General features: G+C 45.4%; 1 protein-coding gene across 3 annotated transcripts in view; it reads left to right on the top strand.

Annotated features, from left to right (window-relative positions):
* LOC122921143 (capping protein, Arp2/3 and myosin-I linker protein 3-like) overlaps window positions 1-22,436 on the top strand; it is a 782,130-nt gene that overhangs the window by 189,206 nt on the left and 570,488 nt on the right. For all 3 annotated transcript variants that reach the window (XM_044271159.1, XM_044271158.1, XM_044271160.1), the window contains 2 exons: window positions 12,511-12,581; window positions 20,774-20,847. In XM_044271159.1, coding sequence (XP_044127094.1) covers window positions 12,511-12,581; window positions 20,774-20,847 — 145 coding nt within the window. The remainder of the gene's footprint in view (window positions 1-12,510; window positions 12,582-20,773; window positions 20,848-22,436) is intronic.

Here is a 22,436-nt window from a genome sequence, read left to right as displayed (position 1 = left end):
GGTACTGAAATGGCCCGTCTGCAGTCCAGATCTTTCACCTATAGAGAACATTTGGCGCATCATAAAGAGGAAGGTGCAACAAAGAAGGCCCAAGACGATTGAACAGTTAGAGGCCTGTATTGGACAAGAATGGGAGAGCATTCCTATTTCTAAACTTGAGAAACTGGTCTCCTCGGTCCCCAGACATCTGTTGAATGTTGTAAAAAGGAGGGGAGATGCCACACAGTGGTGAAAATGGCCTTGTCCCAACTTTTTGGGGATTTGTTGACACCATGAAATTCTAATTCAACATATTTTTCCCTTTAAAATGGTACATTTTCTCAGTTTAAACTTTTGTTCCGTGATTTATGTTCTATTCTGAATAAAATATTAGAAGTTAGCACCTCCACATCATTGCATTCAGTTTTTATTCACGATTTGTATAGTGTCCCAACTTTTTGGGAATCCGGTTTGTAGATTAACTTATTGAGAAGTTAGGCCAAGCCCGGTATTTTTCTGTGTTGGACCTCACCAAAGGGTACTGGCAGGTACCCTTGACGGAGGCTGACAAGGAAAAAACGGCTTTCATCACGCCAGAGGGGCTGTATCAGTACAAGCTATTACCCTTTGGTCTACATTGCGCTCCCACCTCGTTTCAAAGGCTAATGGATGTTGTACTCCGTCCACATCGTCGTTACACTTTGGCGTACCTGAATGATATCGTTATACACTGCACCGACTGGGAAAGTCACCTATCTAAAGTACAGGCTGTAGTGGACTCCCTTAGGAAGGCTGGCTTAACCGCTAACCCATAAAAGTGCGTGATAGGGTTAGAAGAGACCAAGTACCTGGGGTATGTAATTGGGCGTGGAATTATTAAACCTCAGGTAAACAAAATTGAGGCAATTCAGAATTGGCCATGAACGGTCACTACTTGGCAAGTAAAGTCGTTCCTCGGAATGGTGGGATACTATATGAGGTTTGTCCCTCACTTTGCTACAGTCACTGCACCATTTACAGGCCTTTTCAATGGATGCAATTCTGTGACGGTCCAGTGGAATGAGCAAGAGGAAAAGGCTTTCTCCTCTCTGAAGTCGGCCCTGTGGGGGTCCCCGGTGTTGGTTTACGCCCGACCTCAAGAGGGAGTTTGTGGTACAGACCGATGCCTCTGAGCTGTACTCTCTCAGGACATCAATGGAGGGGAACATCCTGTTGTTTTCCTGAGACGCAAACTTACCCTAGCCGAGACTAGGTACAGTATAGTGGAAAGAGATTGCCTGGCCATCAAGTGGGCACTTGAGTCTCTCCGCTATTATCTGTTGGGGAGAAAACTCTGTCTGGTAACCGACCACTCCCCTCTCAAGTGGATGAGCCAAGCCAAAGAGAGCAATGCTTGGGTCACCAGGTGGTTTTTGTCTCTACACAACTTTAAGTTTTCAGTGAAACATAGAGCAGGCAGGTTACAGGGAAATGCAGATGCCCTGTCTTGGGTACACTGTCTGGCAGATGTTCACCCCCTCAGGGTTGAACAAAGGAGGGAGATTCCTGGCCTCAGTGAGGTAAGAGCTGGTAATTTTAAGTGTCAGCGGCAGCTAGTGCTGACTGGCACTATGGGTGGGTGGGTGGCTGTTCCCCACGTTTGAGGCCAGGTTTTGGTTAGGGATATAAAACCCAGCCAGCAGTCTCATCTGTGGGTGTGGATTATCCTCCATCTGACAGTGGAGCTTTGCCAGTCTGTGTTGGGGCCTGAGAGTTTGGGCCGGGATTAAGGCCAGCTATCTTGTTTGGATGAAAGCACGTGGACTTCTGTTTCACCCAAGGACTTCTGTGTTGCTGCCTGGTGTGAACAAACACCAGACTCAAGCTGACTCAAGGTTTTTGTTGTCACTTTCCTTATGTGTAAATAAAACACTGAACTGTTTAAGTTAAAGATGTTGTAGTTGCCTCTATACTGTGTCTGCAAGCCTGTCTACCAGAGCAAATCCCCACAATATATATATACCGTACAGACCAAAGGTTTGGACACACCTTCTCATTCAAAGAGTTTTCTTTATTTTCATGACTATGAAAATTGTAGATTCACACTGAAGGCATCAAAACTATGAATTAACACATGTGGAATTATATACATAACAAAAAAGTGTGAAATAACTGAAAATATGTCATATTCTAGGTTCTTCAAAGTAGCCACCTTTTGCTTTGATTACTGCTTTGCACACTCTTGGCATTCTCTTGATGAGCTTCAAGAGGTAGTCTCCTGAAATGGTCTTCCAACAGTCTTGAAGGAGTTCCCAGAGATGCTTAGCACTTGTTGGCCCTTTTGCCTTCACTCTGCGGTCCAGCTCACCCCAAACCATCTCGATTGGGTTCAGGTCTGGTGACTGTGGAGGCCAGGTCATCTGGCGCAGCACCCTATCACTCTCCTTCATGGTCAAATAGCCCTTACACAGCCTGGAAGTGTGTTTGGGGTCATTGTCCTGTTGAAAAATAAATGATGGTCCAACTAAACACAAACCGGATGGAATAGCATGCCGCTGTAAGATGCTGTGGTAGCCATGCTGGTTCAGTATGCCTTCAATTTTGAATAAATCCCCAACAGTGTCACCAGCAAAGCACCACCACACCATCACACCTCCTCCTCCATGCTTCACGGTGGGAACCAGGTATGTAGAGTCCATCCGTTCACCTTTTCTGCGTCGCACAAAGACACGGTGGTTGGAACCAAAGATCTCAAATTTGGACTCATCAGACCAAAGCACAGATTTCCACTGGTCTAATGTTCATTCCTTGTGTTCTTTAGCCCAAACAAGTCTCTTCTGCTTGTTGCCTGTCCTTAGCAGTGGTTTCCTAGCAGATATTCTACCATGAAGGCTTGATTCATACAGTCTCCTCTTAACAGTTATTCTAGAGATGTGTCTGCTGCTAGAACTCTGTGTGGCATTGACCTGGTCTCTAATCTGAGCTCCTGTTAACCTGCAATTTCTGAGGCTGGTGACTCGGATGAACTTATCCTCCGCAGCAGAGGTGACTCTTGGTCTTCCTTTCCTGGGGCGGTCCGCATGTGATCCAGTTTCTTTGTAGCGTTTGATGGTTTTTGTGACTGCACTTGGGGACACTTTCAAAGTTTTCCCAATTTTTCGGACTGACTGACCTTCATTTCTTAAAGTAATGATGGCCACTCGTTTTTCTTTACTTAGCTGATTTTTTTCTTCCCATAATACAAATTCTAACAGTCTATTCAGTAGGACTATCAGCTGTGTATCCACCTGACTTCTCCACAATGCAACTGATGGTCCCAAACCCATTTATAAGGCAAGAAATCCCACTTGTTAAACCTGACAGGGTACACCTGTGAAGTGAAAATCATTTCAGGTGACTACCTCTTGAAGCTCATCAAGAGAATGCCAAGAGTGTGCAAAGCAGTAATCAAAGCAAAAGGTGGCTACTTTGAAGAACCTAGAATATGACATAGTTTCAGTTGTTTCACACTTTTTTGTTATGTATATAATTCCACATGTGTTAATTCATAGTTTTGATGCATTCAGTGTGAATCTACAATTTTCATAGTCATGAAAATAAAGAAAACTCTTTGAATGAGAAGGTGTGTCCAAACTTTTGGTCTGTACTATATATATTGTAGGAGAGTCCCCGGAATAATAATGGACGGACGATACGTGCCACCAGAGGTCCTGGCCTCGGTGGAGTAAGAACCGGATCATTGCGGTTACAGCGGCGAATGCTGCTGGCGCAGCGTGTCCGGGCCGGTTCTTACTGGGAACAGGTAAAGAGTGGGGGGGGGGGGGGGTGCCTGTTCCCCACGGCCAGCCCAGGTTTTTGGTGGAGCTGGGCCTTTAAGAACCCAGCCTGCTAATGATGGGGGTGGGGTGTGTCTTGCTGTGCTGGAGGTTTCCACAGAGAGAGTGACTGCTGGTGAAGGAGAGTCTGGGCGCAGCACACATTGAAGGATAGCCCTGGGACCTGTGGTGCTACGAGCCGAAGGGGCTCTGGCCTGAGGGAGACAAAGGCAGGTAGCTTACAAGCCTGCACGACCGCTGTGGTCTGTCCAAAACAAGGTGACTCAAACCTGCTGTTTATTTTCTATGGAAGGACTTTTGTTTTATGCACTATGTGAATATGCACCTGTGTGGTCTGCACAATGCCTGTTATGCCTTTGGTGTGAATAAAGTCACGGTGTATCACAAAGACTGTCTGTGATTGCCTCAATACTGCCGCCGCTACCGTAGCCTACCACGAGCACATCCCCACAATTGGTGGAGAATGCGGGCATTCCTGCAGTGAGGCAGGCCTGAAGCAAAAGTTGTGTTGGACTGCATGTCATATATCAGGCCTGCAAGTTTTATGGTTCCTGACAAGATGGAGGAGGCCATTAAGCACCTGATTCAGAGTAATGTACAGCAGCAGCAAACAAACAATCTCCTAATGCAGCAGCTGGCAGCCATGCAAGAGTCGGTGCGACCATCCCTGCAAGGAGTTTCAACTGCGACAACCCCGACTGTGTCTACCGCCAGGGACAAAGTCCGATCCGCCCTGAGGAAAATGGGTCCGGGAGATGATATAGAGGCATTCCTGATGGTGTTCGAAAGAACCGCGGAGCAAGAGAGGCTGCCGTTGGAGCAGTGGGCCGAGGTGGTGGCGCCTTTTCTGGTGGGGGACGCACAAAAGGCCTATTTTGACCTCAGCCGCGATGAGGCCAAGGACTATGAGAGGCTAAAAGCTGAGGTGTTGGCCAGGTTGGGGGTAAACACCTATGTGCGAGCGCACAGGGTGTATCAGTGGGTGTTTGCCGAGTCCCGACCCGCCCGGTCACAAGCCTATGACTTACTTCACCTAGTAAAAAAATGGCTTCAGCCTGAAATATTGAGCACTTCTCAGATGGTTGAAAGGGTCGTGGTCGACAGGTTCGTGCGTACCCTCCCGAGAGCCATACAGCGCTGGGTGGGACAAGGCGATCCAGGCAACCTGGAACAACTGGTTAGCCTGGTGGAGAGGTATATGGCCACTCAGGATTTGGTGCGGGACTCAGCGGTACTACCAAAGTCACGTCAGCCCCCGTTGCCGACCCGGGATCCTGAAAAAGGGATCCCACCACATAAGGAGGGGAGTGGATCTCCAGTCCGTGGGAGGAATACCCTGGGGAGGAGGGAGGCTGCGAGGATCAGATGTTGGCATTGTCAGGACTGGGGACATGTGGCATCCAACTGCCCTAGGGCGTCCGAACCCATGGACTGCGGGTTCGCTCGCCGGTCCTCTTTTTATGCCCACCCGGTGTATATAGCTGACCCCCTGCTGGCCGCAGACACCCCTCCGCTGTGTGATGTCGTTGTTAATGGACACTCCGTGCAGGCCCTGCTGGACTCTGGGAGCCTGGTAACTCTGGTCCATGAGTCGCTGGTAACGGAAAAACTCCCAGAAAGGCGAACCCTTACCATTGTCTGTATACATGGGGATCGCAGGGAGTATCCCACCACTAAGGTTACCCTGGCAGTGTGTGGAAAGGAGGTACCACATGTCGTCGGGGTGGGGAGACGGCTCCCTTATGCCGCAATATTGGGGAGGGACTTTCCCCTGTTCTGGACTTTGTGGAGGAACGGGTTGCCTACCTGTGGGGAAGGAAAATGTCCAGGTCCCGAGCCCGAGGACCCCGAGGCAGGGGCCCCAGCTGTAGGGGTCACCGTAGGGGAGGTAGAGTGTAACCCTGACCGGTTTCCCCTAGAAGTATTGGCGGGTGAGACAGTAGAAAGTTCGTCCGTCCTGGATCTGGAGGTACCCCGAGAAACCTTCGGGACCGCACAGCTCCAGGATTCGACGTTATTGCGGGCTAGAGAAGGGGTGTCGGTGATTAATGGTGTTGCCCAGCGTCCCGGCGCCGATACCGTATTTCCTCACCTGGCCTATAACCAGGACCTGTTATATAGGGTAGACAAGGTGAGGCAGGAGGTGGTGGAACAACTGGTGGTGCCCCAGCCTTACCGGCGAATGGTCTTGGATTTAGCGCATGCGCATGTGTTGGGTGGTCATCTGGGGGTTAAGAAAACGCTGGAGCGAATTCTACAACGGTTCTATTGGCCTGGGATATATGAGGAAGTCCGGAGGTTCTGTCAGTCCTGTCCAGTGTGTCAGCTGACTAGCCCCCAACCTCAGTATCGCAGTCCACTGGTACCTATGCCCATTATAGAGGTGCCCTTCGAAAGGATCGCCATGGATCTGGTAGGCCCCATTATTAAGTCAGCCCGAGGTCACCAACACATCCTGGTAGTGTTAGACTATGCCACTCGCTATCCGGAGGCGGGCCCATTGCGCCATACGTCGGCCAAGGTAATAGCTAAAGAGCTCATGAGTATGTTTGCCCGGGTGGGGATACCAAAGGAGATTCTGACGGACCAGGGGACACCCTTTATGTCCAAAGTAACAAAGGAATTGTGTAAGCTATTAAATATTAAACACCTGCACACGTCCGTCTACCATCCCCAAACCGATGGGTTAGTAGAACTGTTTAATAAGACCCTGAAGTCCATGCTAAAAAGAGTCGTGGCTAAGGACGGGAGAGATTGGGACTTACTGTTGCCCTATGTTTTGTTTGCGGTACGGGAGGTGCCCCAGGCGTCCACGGGGTTCTCGCCCTTTGAGTTGTTATATGGGCGACATCCCCGTGGGCTACTGGATATCGCTAAGGAGGCATGGGAGCAACAGCCTACGCCTCATAAAAGTGTGATAGAGCACATAGGAAAAATGCAGGACCGAATAGGGGTCGTGTTGCCGATCGTCCGTGAGCACATGGAAGCGGCACAACTGGCCCAGAGTCGGGTATATAACCGAACCGCCCGGGTAAGGACATTTCACCCGGGTGACCGAGTTCTTGTACTCGTGCCCACGGTCGAGAGTAAATTCTTGGCCCGGTGGCAAGGACCCTATGAAGTTAAGGAGAAAGTGGGCCCAGTTGATTACAGGATATACCAGCCAGGGCGGCGGAAGCCCGAACAGGTATATCATGTGAATCTACTAAAACCTTGGAGAGACAGAGAGAATTTGTTTGGAGACAGCCCGCCCTCTGTCGGGACGTCAGGGAGTGACCCGGGGTCACCAGGTGTTCCGGAGAGCGCCGCTGGGGTGACGATAGGGGACGGACTTTCGACCAAACAAGCACAAGAGGTGAGAGAATTTGTTAGTCGGAATAGGGACGTATTCTCTGACCTTCCTGGACGTACCACCTTGATCGAGCATGACATTGTCACCGAGCCCCGGGTGAAAGTCCGCCTAAGACCATACCGAGTACCGGAGGCTCGGCGACAGGCCATTTCGCAGGAGGTAAGATCGATGCTACGTCTAGGGGTCATAGAAGAGTCAAAGAGCGAGTGGGCTAGCCCGATTGTCCTTATTCCCAAACCGGATGGTTCATTACGGTTCTGTAATGATTTTAGGAAATTGAATGAGGTATCAAAATTTGACGCCTATCCCATGCCTCGGGTAGACGAGTTGATAGAGCGGCTGGGAAAAGCCCGGTATTTTTCGATCCTAGATCTCACGAAGGGCTACTGGCAGGTACCTCTGACGGAGGCAGCAAAGGAGAAGACGGCCTTTGTCACCCCGGAGGGGCTTTTTCAGTATAGGGTGTTGCCTTTTGGGTTGCATGGCGCTCCGGCTACGTTCCAGCGTCTGATGGATGTCGTCCTCAAGCCCCATCACCAGTATACCTCCGCGTATCTGGATGATATAGTCGTGTTTAGCCCAGACTGGGAGGGTCATTTGTCAAAACTTCAGGCAGTGATAGATTCTCTAAGGAAGGCGGGGTTAACTGCCAACCCAAAAAAATGCTCGGTGGGACTAGAGGAAGCTCGATATTTGGGGTATGTGATTGGACGCGGAGTCATTAGGCCCCAAGTGAATAAAGTTGAAGCAATCCGGAATTGGCCCCGGCCTCGTACGTCCAAGCAAGTACGGTCATTTTTGGGCCTGATTGGGTACTACATGAGGTTCATTCCCCATTTTGCCACCTTGGCAGCCCCGTTAACCGGCCTCTTGAAGGGTAGAAAGTCGGTGATGGTTCGCTGGGGGGAGCAGGAGGAGGAGGCGTTCTCCCGTTTGAAGTCGGCCCTATGTGAGTCCCCAGTTCTGGTGACGCCCGACTTCAAGCGGGAGTTTGTAGTTCAAACAGATGCCTCGGGAGTAGGACTAGGGGCTGTGCTTTCCCAAGAGCTCAACGGGGAAGAGCACCCCGTGGTTTTTCTAAGCCGCAAGCTTACCCCAGCAGAAACCCGGTATAGCATTGTGGAGAGAGAGTGCCTCGCCATCAAGTGGGCACTCGAGTCTCTCAGATATTACCTTCTGGGGAGAAGGTTTCGTCTGGTGACCGACCACTCCCCTCTCCAGTGGATGAGTCGGGCTAAGGAGGGGAGTGCTCGGGTTACCAGGTGGTTCTTGTCCCTCCAGAACTTTAAGTTCACTGTTGAGCACAGGGCCGGCCGCTTACAGGGGAACGCAGATGCCCTGTCCCGGGTACACTGCTGTGCATGTGTTCACCCCCTCAGGCTTGAACAGTATGTTCAAGCCCTCAGGGGTGAACAAAGGGGGGGGATATGTAGGAGAGTCCCCGGAATAATAATGGACGGACGATACGTGCCACCAGAGGTCCTGGCCTCGGTGGAGTAAGAACCGGATCATTGCGGTTACAGCGGCGAATGCTGCTGGCGCAGCGTGTCCGGGCCGGTTCTTACTGGGAACAGGTAAAGAGTGGGGGGGGTGCCTGTTCCCCACGGCCAGCCCAGGTTTTTGGTGGAGCTGGGCCTTTAAGAACCCAGCCTGCTAATGATGGGGGTGGGGTGTGTCTTGCTGTGCTGGAGGTTTCCACAGAGAGAGTGACTGCTGGTGAAGGAGAGTCTGGGCGCAGCACACATTGAAGGATAGCCCTGGGACCTGTGGTGCTACGAGCCAAAGGGGCTCTGGCCTGAGGGAGACAAAGGCAGGTAGCTTACAAGCCTGCACGACCGCTGTGGTCTGTCCAAAACAAGGTGACTCAAACCTGCTGTTTATTTTCTATGGAAGGACTTTTGTTTTATGCACTATGTGAATATGCACCTGTGTGGTCTGCACAATGCCTGTTATGCCTTTGGTGTGAATAAAGTCACGGTGTATCACAAAGACTGTCTGTGATTGCCTCAATACTGCCGCCGCTACCGTAGCCTACCACGAGCACATCCCCACAATATATATATATATATATATATATATGTATATATATATATATATATACTAACTAATGTAATGACACGGGAAAGCAGAGAGCACAGCAATAACACTGCTGTCTCTCTCAGATCTGTAAAACTGCAAAATTCTGCATACAAGGGCTGCTGGGGAGGTTCTTATATAGTATGGGGTAGGCAACTTTCCTATTGGTTGCTAGGAATGTTGCTAAGCTCAGACAAAGACATTGCAGCATTCTCATTGGCCCACAAGCAAGAAGGGAGGTTACTGTTGAAAAAAAATCTATAAAAATATTCGAAATTACGAATGTATATCACTATATTCTAAATATTAGCAAATTCTCAAAGTGCCGATATTCACGAATAATATTTGCTATTCGAATATTCAAGCCCAACACTAGTCATAATTTTTTTTACGCTCAAACATTTGGGCCACGGAAGCCTGCCTTGTGCCAGATTAACACGACGACAGCACGGTGAAAGGTGGAGTGGAAGACAAATGGGCGGAGAGAGGAGAAGGAGAAGAGGCAGGACATGGAGCACCAGGAGTGTGGCTTTGTTGGTTCTGACTGCATTGCTCCTACTGGGCTCGGTGATGGGAGGCCAGGTGCTAGGTGATTGTTGGGCATAACGCGACCTGTATGTTGACGGCACAGGCTGCAGATGGCAACACTATTATCAGCAGCTGACAAGTTAAAAAAAGCCCACACTGCAGATCCATGTGCTGGCGTCCTGGGAGCAAGATGTGACCGTGCATGGTGGATGGCTCACTCCAGATACATTTGTCTGCTTTTTGCCTCCTGTGCACTGTAAATTCTGCCTGCATCTCCTCCTTCTCCTCCCTATCTGCTGCTCTGTCTCTCCATCTGAATTCCTCTCCTCTTCCTCTCTTGTGGGCACCCACGTGACCTCCATCGACACGTCATCATTATCACCTTCACCACCACTGACATTAGAGATCTTGGAGTAGGCAGTAACAGCGGGAACCACCCTTGATGGGTTGATCTGGGTACTGTCGCTAGACCGCTGGGTGGCGGTCATTGCTACCTCATCTTCCTCATCTGATACCAAGAATGGCTGCGCATTTTAAGAACTGGGAATTAATGGGAAAATAATTCCTCTGACTCGAGTGGAGGGGCTATGGTGGTGGTGGTGTCTTTGGGAGTGCACACAGCAGAGAGTGAGGAGGGTGCAGATACAGTTGAAGAGGAGGGTGCAGAAGCAGAAGGCTGAGTGAGCCACTCAACCAACTCTGGTGCGTGAAGTATCGCACACACCTTCTCCAACTTCCCACTTAGGCTCCGGCCTGGTGCATCTACCAGACCCCTGCCACTCCTGCGGAATAGCCTGCCTCTTCCTCTGCCTGTCATATTCAAAATGACCCTGTGCCAAAGTCTGTAGAGAAGAGAGGTATTTGTAGAAGCAGGTATATACAACCCCTTAATCACTTTTTTGGGGGGAAACTGGTATTTCACACCAGTTGCAATTAGTTGTTTCAATGGCGTTTGTGCCTCTGTATAGCTGCGGTATCTCAACAGAACCGCACACAAATGGTGCACAATACAAATGCACTACATATAAATTATATTCTATGTATATATCGCACCCCTGCCTCACACTTTTTTTTTTTTAGGGCAGCTGTTATATCACACCAGTTGCAATTAGTTGTTTCAATGGCGTTTGTCCCTTTGTATTGCTGCGTTATCTCAGCAGAACCGCACACAAATGCTGCACTATACAAATGCACTATATAAAAATTATATTATAGGTATATCATACCCCTGCCTCAATAAGATTTTTTTGGGGGGGCAACTGGTATAGCACACCAGTTGCAATTAGTTGTTCCAATAGAGTTTGTCCCTGTTTGTCCCGGTGAACAGCGAACAAGCAAAGTTTGCCGGGCGAACCATAAGGCCATCTCTACTGTAGACTTATTAGTATTCGCAGCCCAAGACTGGTTGGATGTGGGGGTTCACCCTTCTCTCCCCACTCCAGCAATACAGGCCCTGAAAACCGGTTGTCAAGACAACTGCACAGATCTCTGTCATTCACATACCCTGGTTGCTTTTAGTAAAACATCAAAGTGATTAACCTTAGACGAATTTACACCCCATCCACCACTTCTCCAGACACTCTGTCACAATATATCTATATAAAAGAGAAAATACTGAAAATTACACCAAGCATACAGGAAAAGAGAAGTAGTATTTAGCAATGTCCAAACATACAGAACAAGGTAAGTGGTGCAGTGCAATGTCAAAAATGATCCTTACTCTGCATCCTTGTTTTCACCTCTTCATCAGATGTGAATGTAGCTGATTTTCAAATGATTTGCCATATGATTCACTCGCACTAGTCTGTCCAACACAATCAGTTCATGTGCAAACTCAGTGTTGTCCAGCTCCTTCTTCATGGCTGATACTTGTGTGACCTTCCTTGAACTTCTCTAGATATTCTTACACGTTTCTTTACAAATAAACACTTTCTCCATATTGTGCAAAGAGGTATCTCCCAAGAAAGAGACCCTCCATATTTTGCACAAAGTCTTCAATAAATATCAGTACCAGACACACCCTCAGACAAAAAAAATAATGAATCAGTGCACGCTGATCTTCATTCGTGCAAATCACAAGTTGTGCAGCCATTGTTTTTTATGGCGCAGTCACATATGAACTGACGTAACACGTTTAAATTGTTTATGTTGAAAAATTATGTTTATGTATAGAGGACAAGGAAAAATCTCATCCTCATTACTGGTAATGTAAGAGGCTGGAGATACTGTATGTGGAGCAACAATCCACATTGGAAAATCACAGAGGTGTCATAGACAAGTTGCAGTTGTAGTTGCATTGTGATCTATTATGGCAAAGTCACATGGGACTTGAACCTGGTTCCAGAAATCGAACAGGATTAGATTTTTGAAATAATGTTTGTGTTGTGGTAGGTCTACGGTCTCAACAAGATACCATTGACATCATAAGATGCCATGTCACAATGCAACTAATTTGTGATGTTCATGTTGTTATGTAACCCTAGCCTTCTCCATGGCTCTATAAAAATGTTACATTTTATTATTTTGATATGAATTTGAACCACTGGTTAGGCCCAGGTGTCATCATGTTCTACCATTTAAGCCACAGTAGAAAAAGGTTGTATGAAGCATTGCTTTACCCGTATGCTTGAGGTCTTAGATAGTTGTTATATTAAAGTAACAGCATTTTAGGTTACACCATTCTAATGTCTTTGTGGTCTACTGTAGTAATAAAGTAATTTCTTAATGAATACTCTACAGTATGTCCCGTTTTTGTTTTAGGAGGCTTTTCTGAGACATATGCCGCATTATGTGATTACAATGGATTTACTGTACAAGAAGAGATACAGTGGGTACGTTTATTTTTGCTTTGTACTATAAACTGCTTTGTAATATGACTTTTGTGAGTAATAATTAGTTAATTAATATATTTTATAACAAGTTCATTGAAAGTCTTAGTTTCCGTGCTAAACACAGCAAGGCCCTCTTGCTTTTACATTACCCTGTGAATTATATTAAACATTTTTAAATAAGTACATTTCATGCAATATGCTGCTCTAAAACACTATAGGGCCATGTTTCCTTGTGGCACATTTGGTATAGATTTTCACAGTAGAATTTTATATCATATATCTGCAACAGAGTAGAAGGGAGGGGAAGGGGAGGGTGCTTATGAGGGCTCTTCCTTGGGCTACAATGCAGCTAGCTAGTCATACAGCCAGCTGCATAAACCTGTAGCTATCAGTCCCGACTCAGATTCTGAAGGCTATAACCCTGGTTTTGTGGCAGTTAATACCACAATGTTTTGGTCTTCTTTTAAAGCTTAGATTGTCAGCTTCAAAAACAGAAAAGACCAATATTGTTTCTCTAGTTCCTGTTGACAGTCTGCACGAAGAAGAGATAATTAAATACTCTACTCTGTGTATAACTGTACAGATGACAAGAGGAGGGTAACATAGGCTTTTGTGAATGTTATCAATTGTCCAACAATCAGAGTTGTTGCATAGTAACATAGTTTACTCCAATCAGGCAATCAAAATAACTCCCTGAATGAATGACCCTTCTCCAGGAATCTAGTAACTATAACCTGTATTACACTCCAGAAATATATCCAGACCCCTCTTAAAATCTTTTAGTGAGTTCACCAACTCCTCTGGCAGAGGCTTCCATAGTCTCACTGCTCTTACAGTAAAGAATCATCTTCTATGTTTAGAAACCTTATTTCCTCTAGACTTGGATGTCCCCTCATCACAGCACTGGATATAAATAGATGATGGGAGAGATCTCTGTACTGACCCCTGATTTATTTATTTATACAGTACATAGTTATTAGATCCCTCTCAGTTGTCTTTTTTCTAAACGGAATAACCCTATTTTTGATAGTCTTTCTGGACACTGTAGTCCACCATTCTAGTTATAACTTTAGGTGCCCTCCTCTAAACTCTCACTATCTCTGATATATCTTTCTTTATCACAGGAGCACAGAACTGTACACAATACTCTGTGTGGTCTGACTAAGGATTTGTAAAGTGGCAGGACTATGTTGCATCCATCTATACCCTTTTTGATGCAACCCATTATCTTATTGGCCTTGGCAGCAGCTGCCTGACACTGGTTTCTACAGTTTAGATTTCTGTCTACTAAAATTCCTAGGTCTTTTTCCATGTCAGTGTTACTCAGTGTTTTATCATTTAGTATGTACTGGTGACTTGCATTATTCCTTCCCATGTGCATAACCTTACATTTGTCAGTGTTAAGCCTCATCTGCCATTTCTCTGCCCAAGCCTCCATTCTATCTAGATCAATCTGTAGCAGTATACTGTCCTCTTCAGTGTTAACTACTTTACACAGTTTAGTGTCTTCTGCAAAATTTGATCTTTTACTGTGCAAGCCTTCTACATTAATAAATATATTGAAGAGAATAGGGACCAATACTGACCCCTGTGGTACCCCACTAATGACAGTGACCCAATCTACGACATTTTCTCCCAGTTCAAGCATTCTTATTTTATATAATAATCTTTTATGTGGCACTGTATCAAATGTTTTGGAGAAGTCAAGATCTCTGACATCCATTGACTCACCCCAGTCCAGTCTAGAATTTTCCTCCTCATAGATAATGATTAATTCAGGACCAATCCCTCATGAAGGTGTGCTGATACAACTTTACATTCTAAATTTCATTTAAATACTCCAGGATAGCATCTCTTAAAAAAACCTTCAAACCGTTTACCCACAACAGATATTAGACTTACTGGCCTATAGATGCTATTCATTAACACTTTGACCCAGATGTTTACTAGAGATGTCGCGAACATTAAAATTTCCATTCGTGGACGGGGAAAATGAATTTCCGCAAATGTTGGCGAACGGGTGAACCGCCATAGACTTCAGTAGGCAGGCAAATTTTAAAACCCACAGGGACTCTTTCTGGCCACAATAGTGATGGAAAAGTTTTTTCAAGGGGACTGTAAACACCTGGACTGTAAACCCGACTCTACGTAGTTGACGCAGAGTCGGGTTTTAATCCATAAAGGGCATAAATCACCTAACATTCCTAAATTGTTTGGAATAACGTGCTTTAAAACATCCAGTGTGTGTATACGATCAGGTATGATGTTGTATCGATCAGGTAGTGTAAGGGTTACGCCCGCTTCACAGTGACAGACCAAACTCTGAGAGACCAAACTCCCCGTTTAACGCACTGCAAACAACCGCAAACAGTCCATTTGCACAACCGCAAACTCCCCATTTGCACAAGGTTGGATACCAAGCTAGCATTGTCCCGTTCCTTGTCCTCACTGACGTCATTGAAGGTCTCTTCCTCCACCCAGCCACGTACAACACCAAGGGTCCCCGAAAGGTGACAACAAGCACCCTGGGACGCCTGCTGTGGTTGGTCTTCCACCTCCTCAAAGCCACCTTCCTCCTCTGACTCCTCTTCTTCAGACTCCTCTCTCTGCGTTGCCGCAGGTCCAGCAATCGACGACGACAAGGCTGCTTCTGGTAGTGATGGTGGCCACAACTCTTCCTCTTCATGCTCATCTACGGCCTGATCCAGCACTCTTCGCAGGGCATGCTCCAGAAAAAACGCATATGGGTTGAGGTCGATGATGTTGCCTTGGGTTTGACTGACCAGGTTTGTCACCTCCGCAAAAGGACGCATGAGCCTATAGCCATTGTGCATGAGCGTTCAGTAACGCGGCCAAAAAATACCCAGCCCCGCAGAGGCTGTCCTTTTTTTTTTTTTTTTTCTTTCTTTTTTTTATACAAAAAATCTGTTCTTACCAGTTTAATCTTTGTTTTGTCCCCTATCAGTTGCCGGTGTATGGAATTGATTTTAGGAACCGGGAGATGGAAAAAGATGGTTCGTCGGTCCTCTTACTTCCAATTTGGGGCACTGCGCGTGCGCCATGCAATGTACTGTTACACCCTATATGAGTGGTGTGTTAAGTAGTACTATTCCTATCAGTTTAATCCCTGTTACGTTCCCTATCAGGGGACGTGTATCGAATAGATTTTAGACAACCACAAAGAGTTGTCAATAGTTGACACACTAATGACATAAATTGTATTCCTCTATGCGTCAATCTTGGTGTAGTGATGACTGTGCTCGTGCGCACGTTTGGGAGATTGCAGGCGATGGCGGTTTTTCAAAGCCTATGGTCGTGCTGAGGTAGTTTAGTGACAGTTAAGTGACCCAGAAAACAATGATTCTGCAGTGTGGGCCTATTGTTGGCCTAGTAGGCTTTAATGATCACCTTAGATGATCACAAAGAAAAATGTTTTTTCTATGCAAAATTATCCAGCCAATCGCTTTTGGTCTGTTCACAATGAAGCAACGACCTTATCATCTGGGGTGTGCCAACATTGCCAACGCACTCATAGAGGTGATCATTTACATGTGATACGGAAGCCCCTTCACCACAACAAGGTAACGATCACGAAGGGGAATTGACACATGTATGTGCCTTTTTTATGTTTTGTTTTTGCAGCCACAGTGCAGCACCAGAGGCCAGAAAAATTAGGCATGTACACATGCCTGAAAAATTAGGCATTGTTGAAAAATGTATGTTTTCCAGGCAGAAAGTGCACTAAAACATTGCGGCTTGAACCCTAGTTGGTGGCGGAGAAGTCACGCAAGTCATCTGGCATGCAGAGATTAAATACAGCAACGTGTGGACCATTTTTAGCCCAAGGCATCTCATCAGGCCTTTTTTAGTCAAATGCATCCCCCACTGTCAGTCCCTTCGGGATCCATGCCTCATTCATCTTAATAAAGGTGAGGTAATCTAGACTTTTTTGACCTAGGCGACTTCTCTTCTCAGTGACAATACCTCCTTCTGCGCTAAAGGTCCTTTCTGACAGGACACTTGAAGCGGGGCAGGCCAGAAGTTCTATCGAAAATTGGGATAGCTCAGGCCACAGGTCAAGCCTGCACACCCAGTAGTCAAGGGGTTCACCGCTCCTCAGAATGTAGATATCTGCAGTTAAGGCGAGGTAGTCTGCTACCTGTCGGATCGAGTCGTTCTCTGAGGGTGGTAGCACTTAAAAAGCTCTGCATGTCCTCCGACAACAACACGTCTGTAAAGTGTCCTGTCCTTGCCAGCGTGGTCGTGGCAGGAGGAGGATTACTTTCACCTCTTCCCTGTTAGATTCCCGTTGTGCTGTGACATCACCCTTATACGCTGTATAAAGCATACCTTTTTAACTTGTTTTGGAACTGCTGCATCCTTTCCGACTTCCGGTAATTCGGTAACATTTCAGCCACTTTCTGCTTATACCGGGGGTCTAGTAGCGTGGCCACCCAATACAGGTCATTCTCCTTTTTATACAAGGGTTATACGGAGGGAGTCAGGGTCACCTGGGATCCAGCAAACAGAAAAACACAAATTAATGAACAAAACTTATCTTGTAGAAGACTCAGAAGTAGGATGAACATGCACACACTCCAGGAAGTAATATAAACCGCAAACTGATGCACTATGGGGAGGGATTTAAAGGGATGCAATCAGTGCAACTACATGACAGCTGAGAGAGGCTAACGAGATGAGAAAATGAAAGCAAAACAAAGGAACCTCAAGGAGGAGGTTCTGAAAGGCATCTGTCAGAGCTTCTCAGATGTCTGGTGGTGACACATAATTGGTAAACTGGTAAAAAGTAGAACTGGCTTAGTTGCCTATAACAACCAATCAAATACCACCTTTCATTTTTGACAGCTCCTTTAGAAAATGAAAGGTGAAGTATGATTGGTTGCTATGGGCAAGAGATGAGATATAACTGCGCAGACTTAAAACCAAAATATGTGTGTCCTCGTACCAACTTATACCAAGTGCAGAATCTGGGAGCTGCTGTCAGCTTACCTATATAAACAAAGCCCCATTTGAAGGGACCCACAGTTAAAGCAATCTATACACTTTCCCCATAACCCTTATTTTTCCCTAACTCTTTAACTCCATGAATTTTTACATTTTTCAGAGTCTCTAGTGGAAGTCATGGTTCTTATACACCAAGGCAATAAAACTTAATTCACAGATGATTTTTCCATGATGTTTCCTAAACATCTGCACACTTTTCCTTATTAAATATAACTTCAATATCTGCAATAGGCAGGCTTTCAACTGTACAAGTTCCTCCAGACTGTCAGACTGGGTAAATGATCTCTACACATTTAGCCACTTGAAGAGATCTCATGCGACAGCTTAAACTGTCACCCTTCCCTTGTCAAATGGATGTCCGGGGTCCCATACATAGGCAACCAGACCAAACCAACTCTTTGTATTGTTTTATAAACAATAAGGCCCCTTTCACACGAGCGAGTATTCAGAGCGGGTGCAATGTGTGATGCAAACGCATTGCGCCCCCATGGAATCCAGACCCATTCATTTCAATGAGGCTGTGTACATGTGCGTTCGTTTTCTCGCATCACTTGTGCATTGCGTGAGAATCGCAGCATATTCTATATTCTGTGATTTTCCCGCAACGCTTACCTCATAGAAGTAAATGGAGCTGCATGAAAATCGCATTGCACCTGTGCGATAAACTGAACAACTGAACGAGATCGCAGAGAAAACTGAATGACTTTGTGAAATTGCGCATCTGGACCTAATCCGCACACGCTCGTCTGCAAGGGGCCTAAGTGTATTTCTTTTTTACCTAATCCCACTTCTGACACCAAATGTATTATGGTGCAGAAAGAGTGCAAAAAGAGTTACTAAACTGTGATAAAAGATATACAGTACAGACCAAAAGTTTGGACACACCTTCTCATTCAAAGAGTTTTCTTTATTTTCATAACTATGAAAATTGTAGATTCACACTAAAGGCATCAAAACTATGAATTAACACATGGGGAATTATATACATAACAAAAAAGTGTGAAACAACTGATGTCATATTCTAGGTTCTTCAAAGTAGCCACCTTTTGCTTTGATTACTGCTTTGCACACTCTTGGCATTCTCTTGATGAGCTTCAAGAGGTAGCCATCTGAAATGGTTTTCACTTCACAGGTGTGCCCTGTCAGGTTTAATAGGTGGGATTTCTTGCCTTATAAATGGGGTTGGGACCATCAGTTGCATTGTGGAGAAGTCAGGTGGATACACAGCTGATAGTCCTACTGAATAGACTGTTAGAATTTGTATTATGGCAAGAAAAAAGCAGCTAAGTAAAGAAAAACGAGTGGCCATCATTACTTTAAGAAATGAAGGTCAGTCAGTCCAAAAAATTGGGAAAACTTTGAAAGTGTCCCCAAGTGCAGTCACAAAAACCATCAAGCGCTACAAAGAAACTGGCTCACATGCGGACCACCCCAGGAAAGGAAGACCAAGATTCACCTCTGCTGCGGAGGATAAGTTCATCCAAGTCACCAGCCTCAGAAATTGCAGGTTAACAGCAGCTCAGATTAGAGACCAGGTCAATGCCACACAGAGTTCTAGCAGCAGACACATCTCTAGAACAACTGTTAAGAGGAGACTTTGAATCAGGCCTTCATGGTAGAATATCTGCTAGGAAACCACTGCTAAGGACAGGTAACAAACAGAAGAGACTTGTTTGGGCTAAAGAACACAAGGAATGGACATTAGACCAGTGGAAATCTGTGCTTTGGTCTGATGAGTCCAAATTTGAGATCTTTGGTTCCAACCACCGTGTCTTTGTGCAACGCAGAAAAGGTGAACGGATGGACTCTACATGCCTGGTTCCCACCGTTAAGCATGGAGGAGGAGGTGTGATGGCGTGGGGGTGCTTTGCTGGTGACACTGTTGGGGATTTATACAAAATTGAAGGCATACTGAACCAGCAATGGCTACCACAGCATCTTGCAGCGGCATGCTATTCCATCCGGTTTCCATTTAGTTGGACCATCATTTATTTTTCAACAGGACAATGACTTCAAACACACCTCCAGGCTGTGTAAGGGCTATTTGACCATGAAGGAGAGTGATGGGGTGCTGCGCCAGATGACCTGGCCTCCACAGTCACCGGACCTGAACCCAATCGAGATGGTTTTGGGTGAGCTGGGCCGCAGAGTGAAGGCAAAAGGGCCAACAAGTGCTAAGCATCTCTGGGAACTCCTTCAAGACTGTTGGAAGACCATTTCAGGAGACTACCTCTTGAAGCTCATCAAGAGAATGCCAAGAGTGTGCAAAGCAGTAATCAAAGCAAAAGGTGGCTACTTTGAAGAACCTAGAATATGACATATTTTCAGTTGTTCCACACTCTTTTTGTTATGTATATAATTCCACATGTGTTAATTCATAGTTTTGATGCCTTCAGTGTGAATCTACAATATTCATAGTCATGAAAATAAAGAAAACTCTTTGAATGAGAAGGTGTGTCCAAACTTTTGGTCTGTACTGTATACAAAGACAAGAAATGGGCCAGCTCCATCGACCATTGCCTAGCATGGCACTCAGCCAATGCCCATTATACAGAGAGGTGATGGTAGCAAGACATCTTACCTTAATGATATCTTCAATGGAGCTGAGCTCTCTATTCCAAAAAACTGTTTTCTACTCTCCTGGCCCACTCTAACCTCACCTAAAGGTTAGTACGCATATACAGTTTCCGCATACTGCAGAAATATGGTCAGGTATCGTCTCTGCCCATTTTTATTATAATGAATTAAAGGGGAAGAACCGATTAAAAACCTTGCTTTACAGGGACCAGTGTAAAGACTAGAGGGTTTTATGGTTATTGTTTAAATATAGATATTGACATGGAAAATTAAAAATAACATCATCAAAAATTCTAAGGATAGGTAATCAGTGTCTCATCAGTGGGGGTCTGACACCTAGGACCCTCGCCGATCAGCTGTATGAGAAGGCATAGGCACTCTGAGTAGTGAGGGAAAAAGACCCTTTTAACATAAAATTTTTAACAATAGCTCATTTTCTGATGACACATTCCCTTTAAATAGCTTTTCTAGGAAAAAAGAGCAAATTGCAGTTTATAACAAAGACATGTTAATTATGCAAATGAGTATAGATTCTTTAAGTACTGCATATCCTGTTGGAAACTGTATTTATATTGTTAAATATTTTGTAGGACATTGACAACATATATCACAGTCAAGAATCCAGAGAATTCAGATTATTAGATTTCATACACTTGGATGCCAGGTATGAATTATAGATCAAATATTTACTCAATGTACCATGCGCCATGTGATTGCTGTTTGTTTTTTGTTTTCATTTGAGACTGAATTTCTTATTTACATGGATTCTGTCAGCAGTTTAGTGCTTAATAGCAGGACAACATAAAATAGTGTTCACTATGCAAATAATATGGCTTACCTATTTTCATTTCTTATCATTTATTTACCAAAATAGACACATGACATAGGTAATCAATAGAGATATAGATCTATTGGATGTTGCAGAACCCAAAGATACTTGTGGTCATGAATAACATTATATTGTGATAAAAATGCATATTGTGTTAATAATACAGGGTGGGCCATTTATATGGATACACCTTAATAAAATGGGAATGGTTGGTGATATTAACTTCCTGTTTGTGGCACATTAGTATATGTGAGGGGGGAAACTTTTCAAGATGGGTGGTGACCATGGTGGCCATTTGAAGTCGGACATTTTGAATCCAACTTTTGTTTTTCAATAGGAAGAGGGTCATGTGACACATCAAACTTATTGGGAATTTCACAAGCATAAAATGTCAATCAGCTGCTCCTAAAACTACCAGGACATTGTTATGCATTAACCCCTTCCCGCCCAGAGCCGCAATAGTATGGTGCAGCGGGACGTGACTTGCCGCCCAGTGCCGTACTATTATGGCCCGCTAATCTGGGGGGGGGGGGGGGGGGGAGGAGCTGCGCCCGCCTGATCAGCTGCAGGGGATCGGCTGTTCCCGTTAGCTGGACCCCTGCTGTATGTGCCGGCATCAATGAAAACACAGATACCGGCATATTAACACCTACAATGCCGCGGTCAGCGCTGACCGTTACATAGAAGGGGTTTGTTGTGGGTTAGGGAGCCTATTTGGTCCCCATGCTGCTGTGGCGGGGACCCGATGGGTGAGAAGGCAGCCCAATGCCGTGCAGAGGCGACCCAATGCCTTGCACGGCATCAGAACCTGTCTTCTAGGGGTGCCCAGGAGAGACAGCCTGTGTCTCCTAGGCAACCTATTAGTTTATTACTCTGTGTAATACACTAACAGGCAATGCATTACAATGCAGATGTATTGTAATGAATTGCAGAGGGGATCAGACCCCCAAAAGTTTAAGTCAGAAATAAAGAAAAAAAAGTAAAAAACAGTGTTTCAAGTAAAAAAAAAAAAGAGAAAACGCCCCTTTTTCCCTGATTTTATAATAAAAAAAACAAAAAAAACACACATATTAGGTCTGTAACGACCGGCTCTATAAATGTATCACATGACCCACCTCGTCCGATAAACACCATAAAAAATAAAAATAAAAACGGTGTCAAAAAAGCCATTTTTGTCACCTTACATCAGAAAAAGTGCAACACCAAGCGATCAAAAAGGCGTATGTCCCACAAAATATCAATAAAACCGTCACCTCATCCCGCAAAGATGAGCCCCTGCATAAGAAAATCGCTCGAAAAAATAAAAATAAAAATATAACTCTCAGAACATAGAGACACTAAAACATCTTTTTTTTTTGTTTCAACTATGCTATTATTGTGTTAAAGTGAAATAAATAAAAAAGTATACATATTACGTATCGCCA

This window comes from Bufo gargarizans, chromosome 10 (genome assembly GCF_014858855.1).
Source record: "Bufo gargarizans isolate SCDJY-AF-19 chromosome 10, ASM1485885v1, whole genome shotgun sequence".
NCBI classification, from domain to species: Eukaryota; Metazoa; Chordata; class Amphibia; order Anura; family Bufonidae; genus Bufo; species Bufo gargarizans.
The sequence above is the reverse complement of the archived record's forward strand: the minus strand, read 5'-3'. Positions and strand labels throughout refer to the sequence as shown.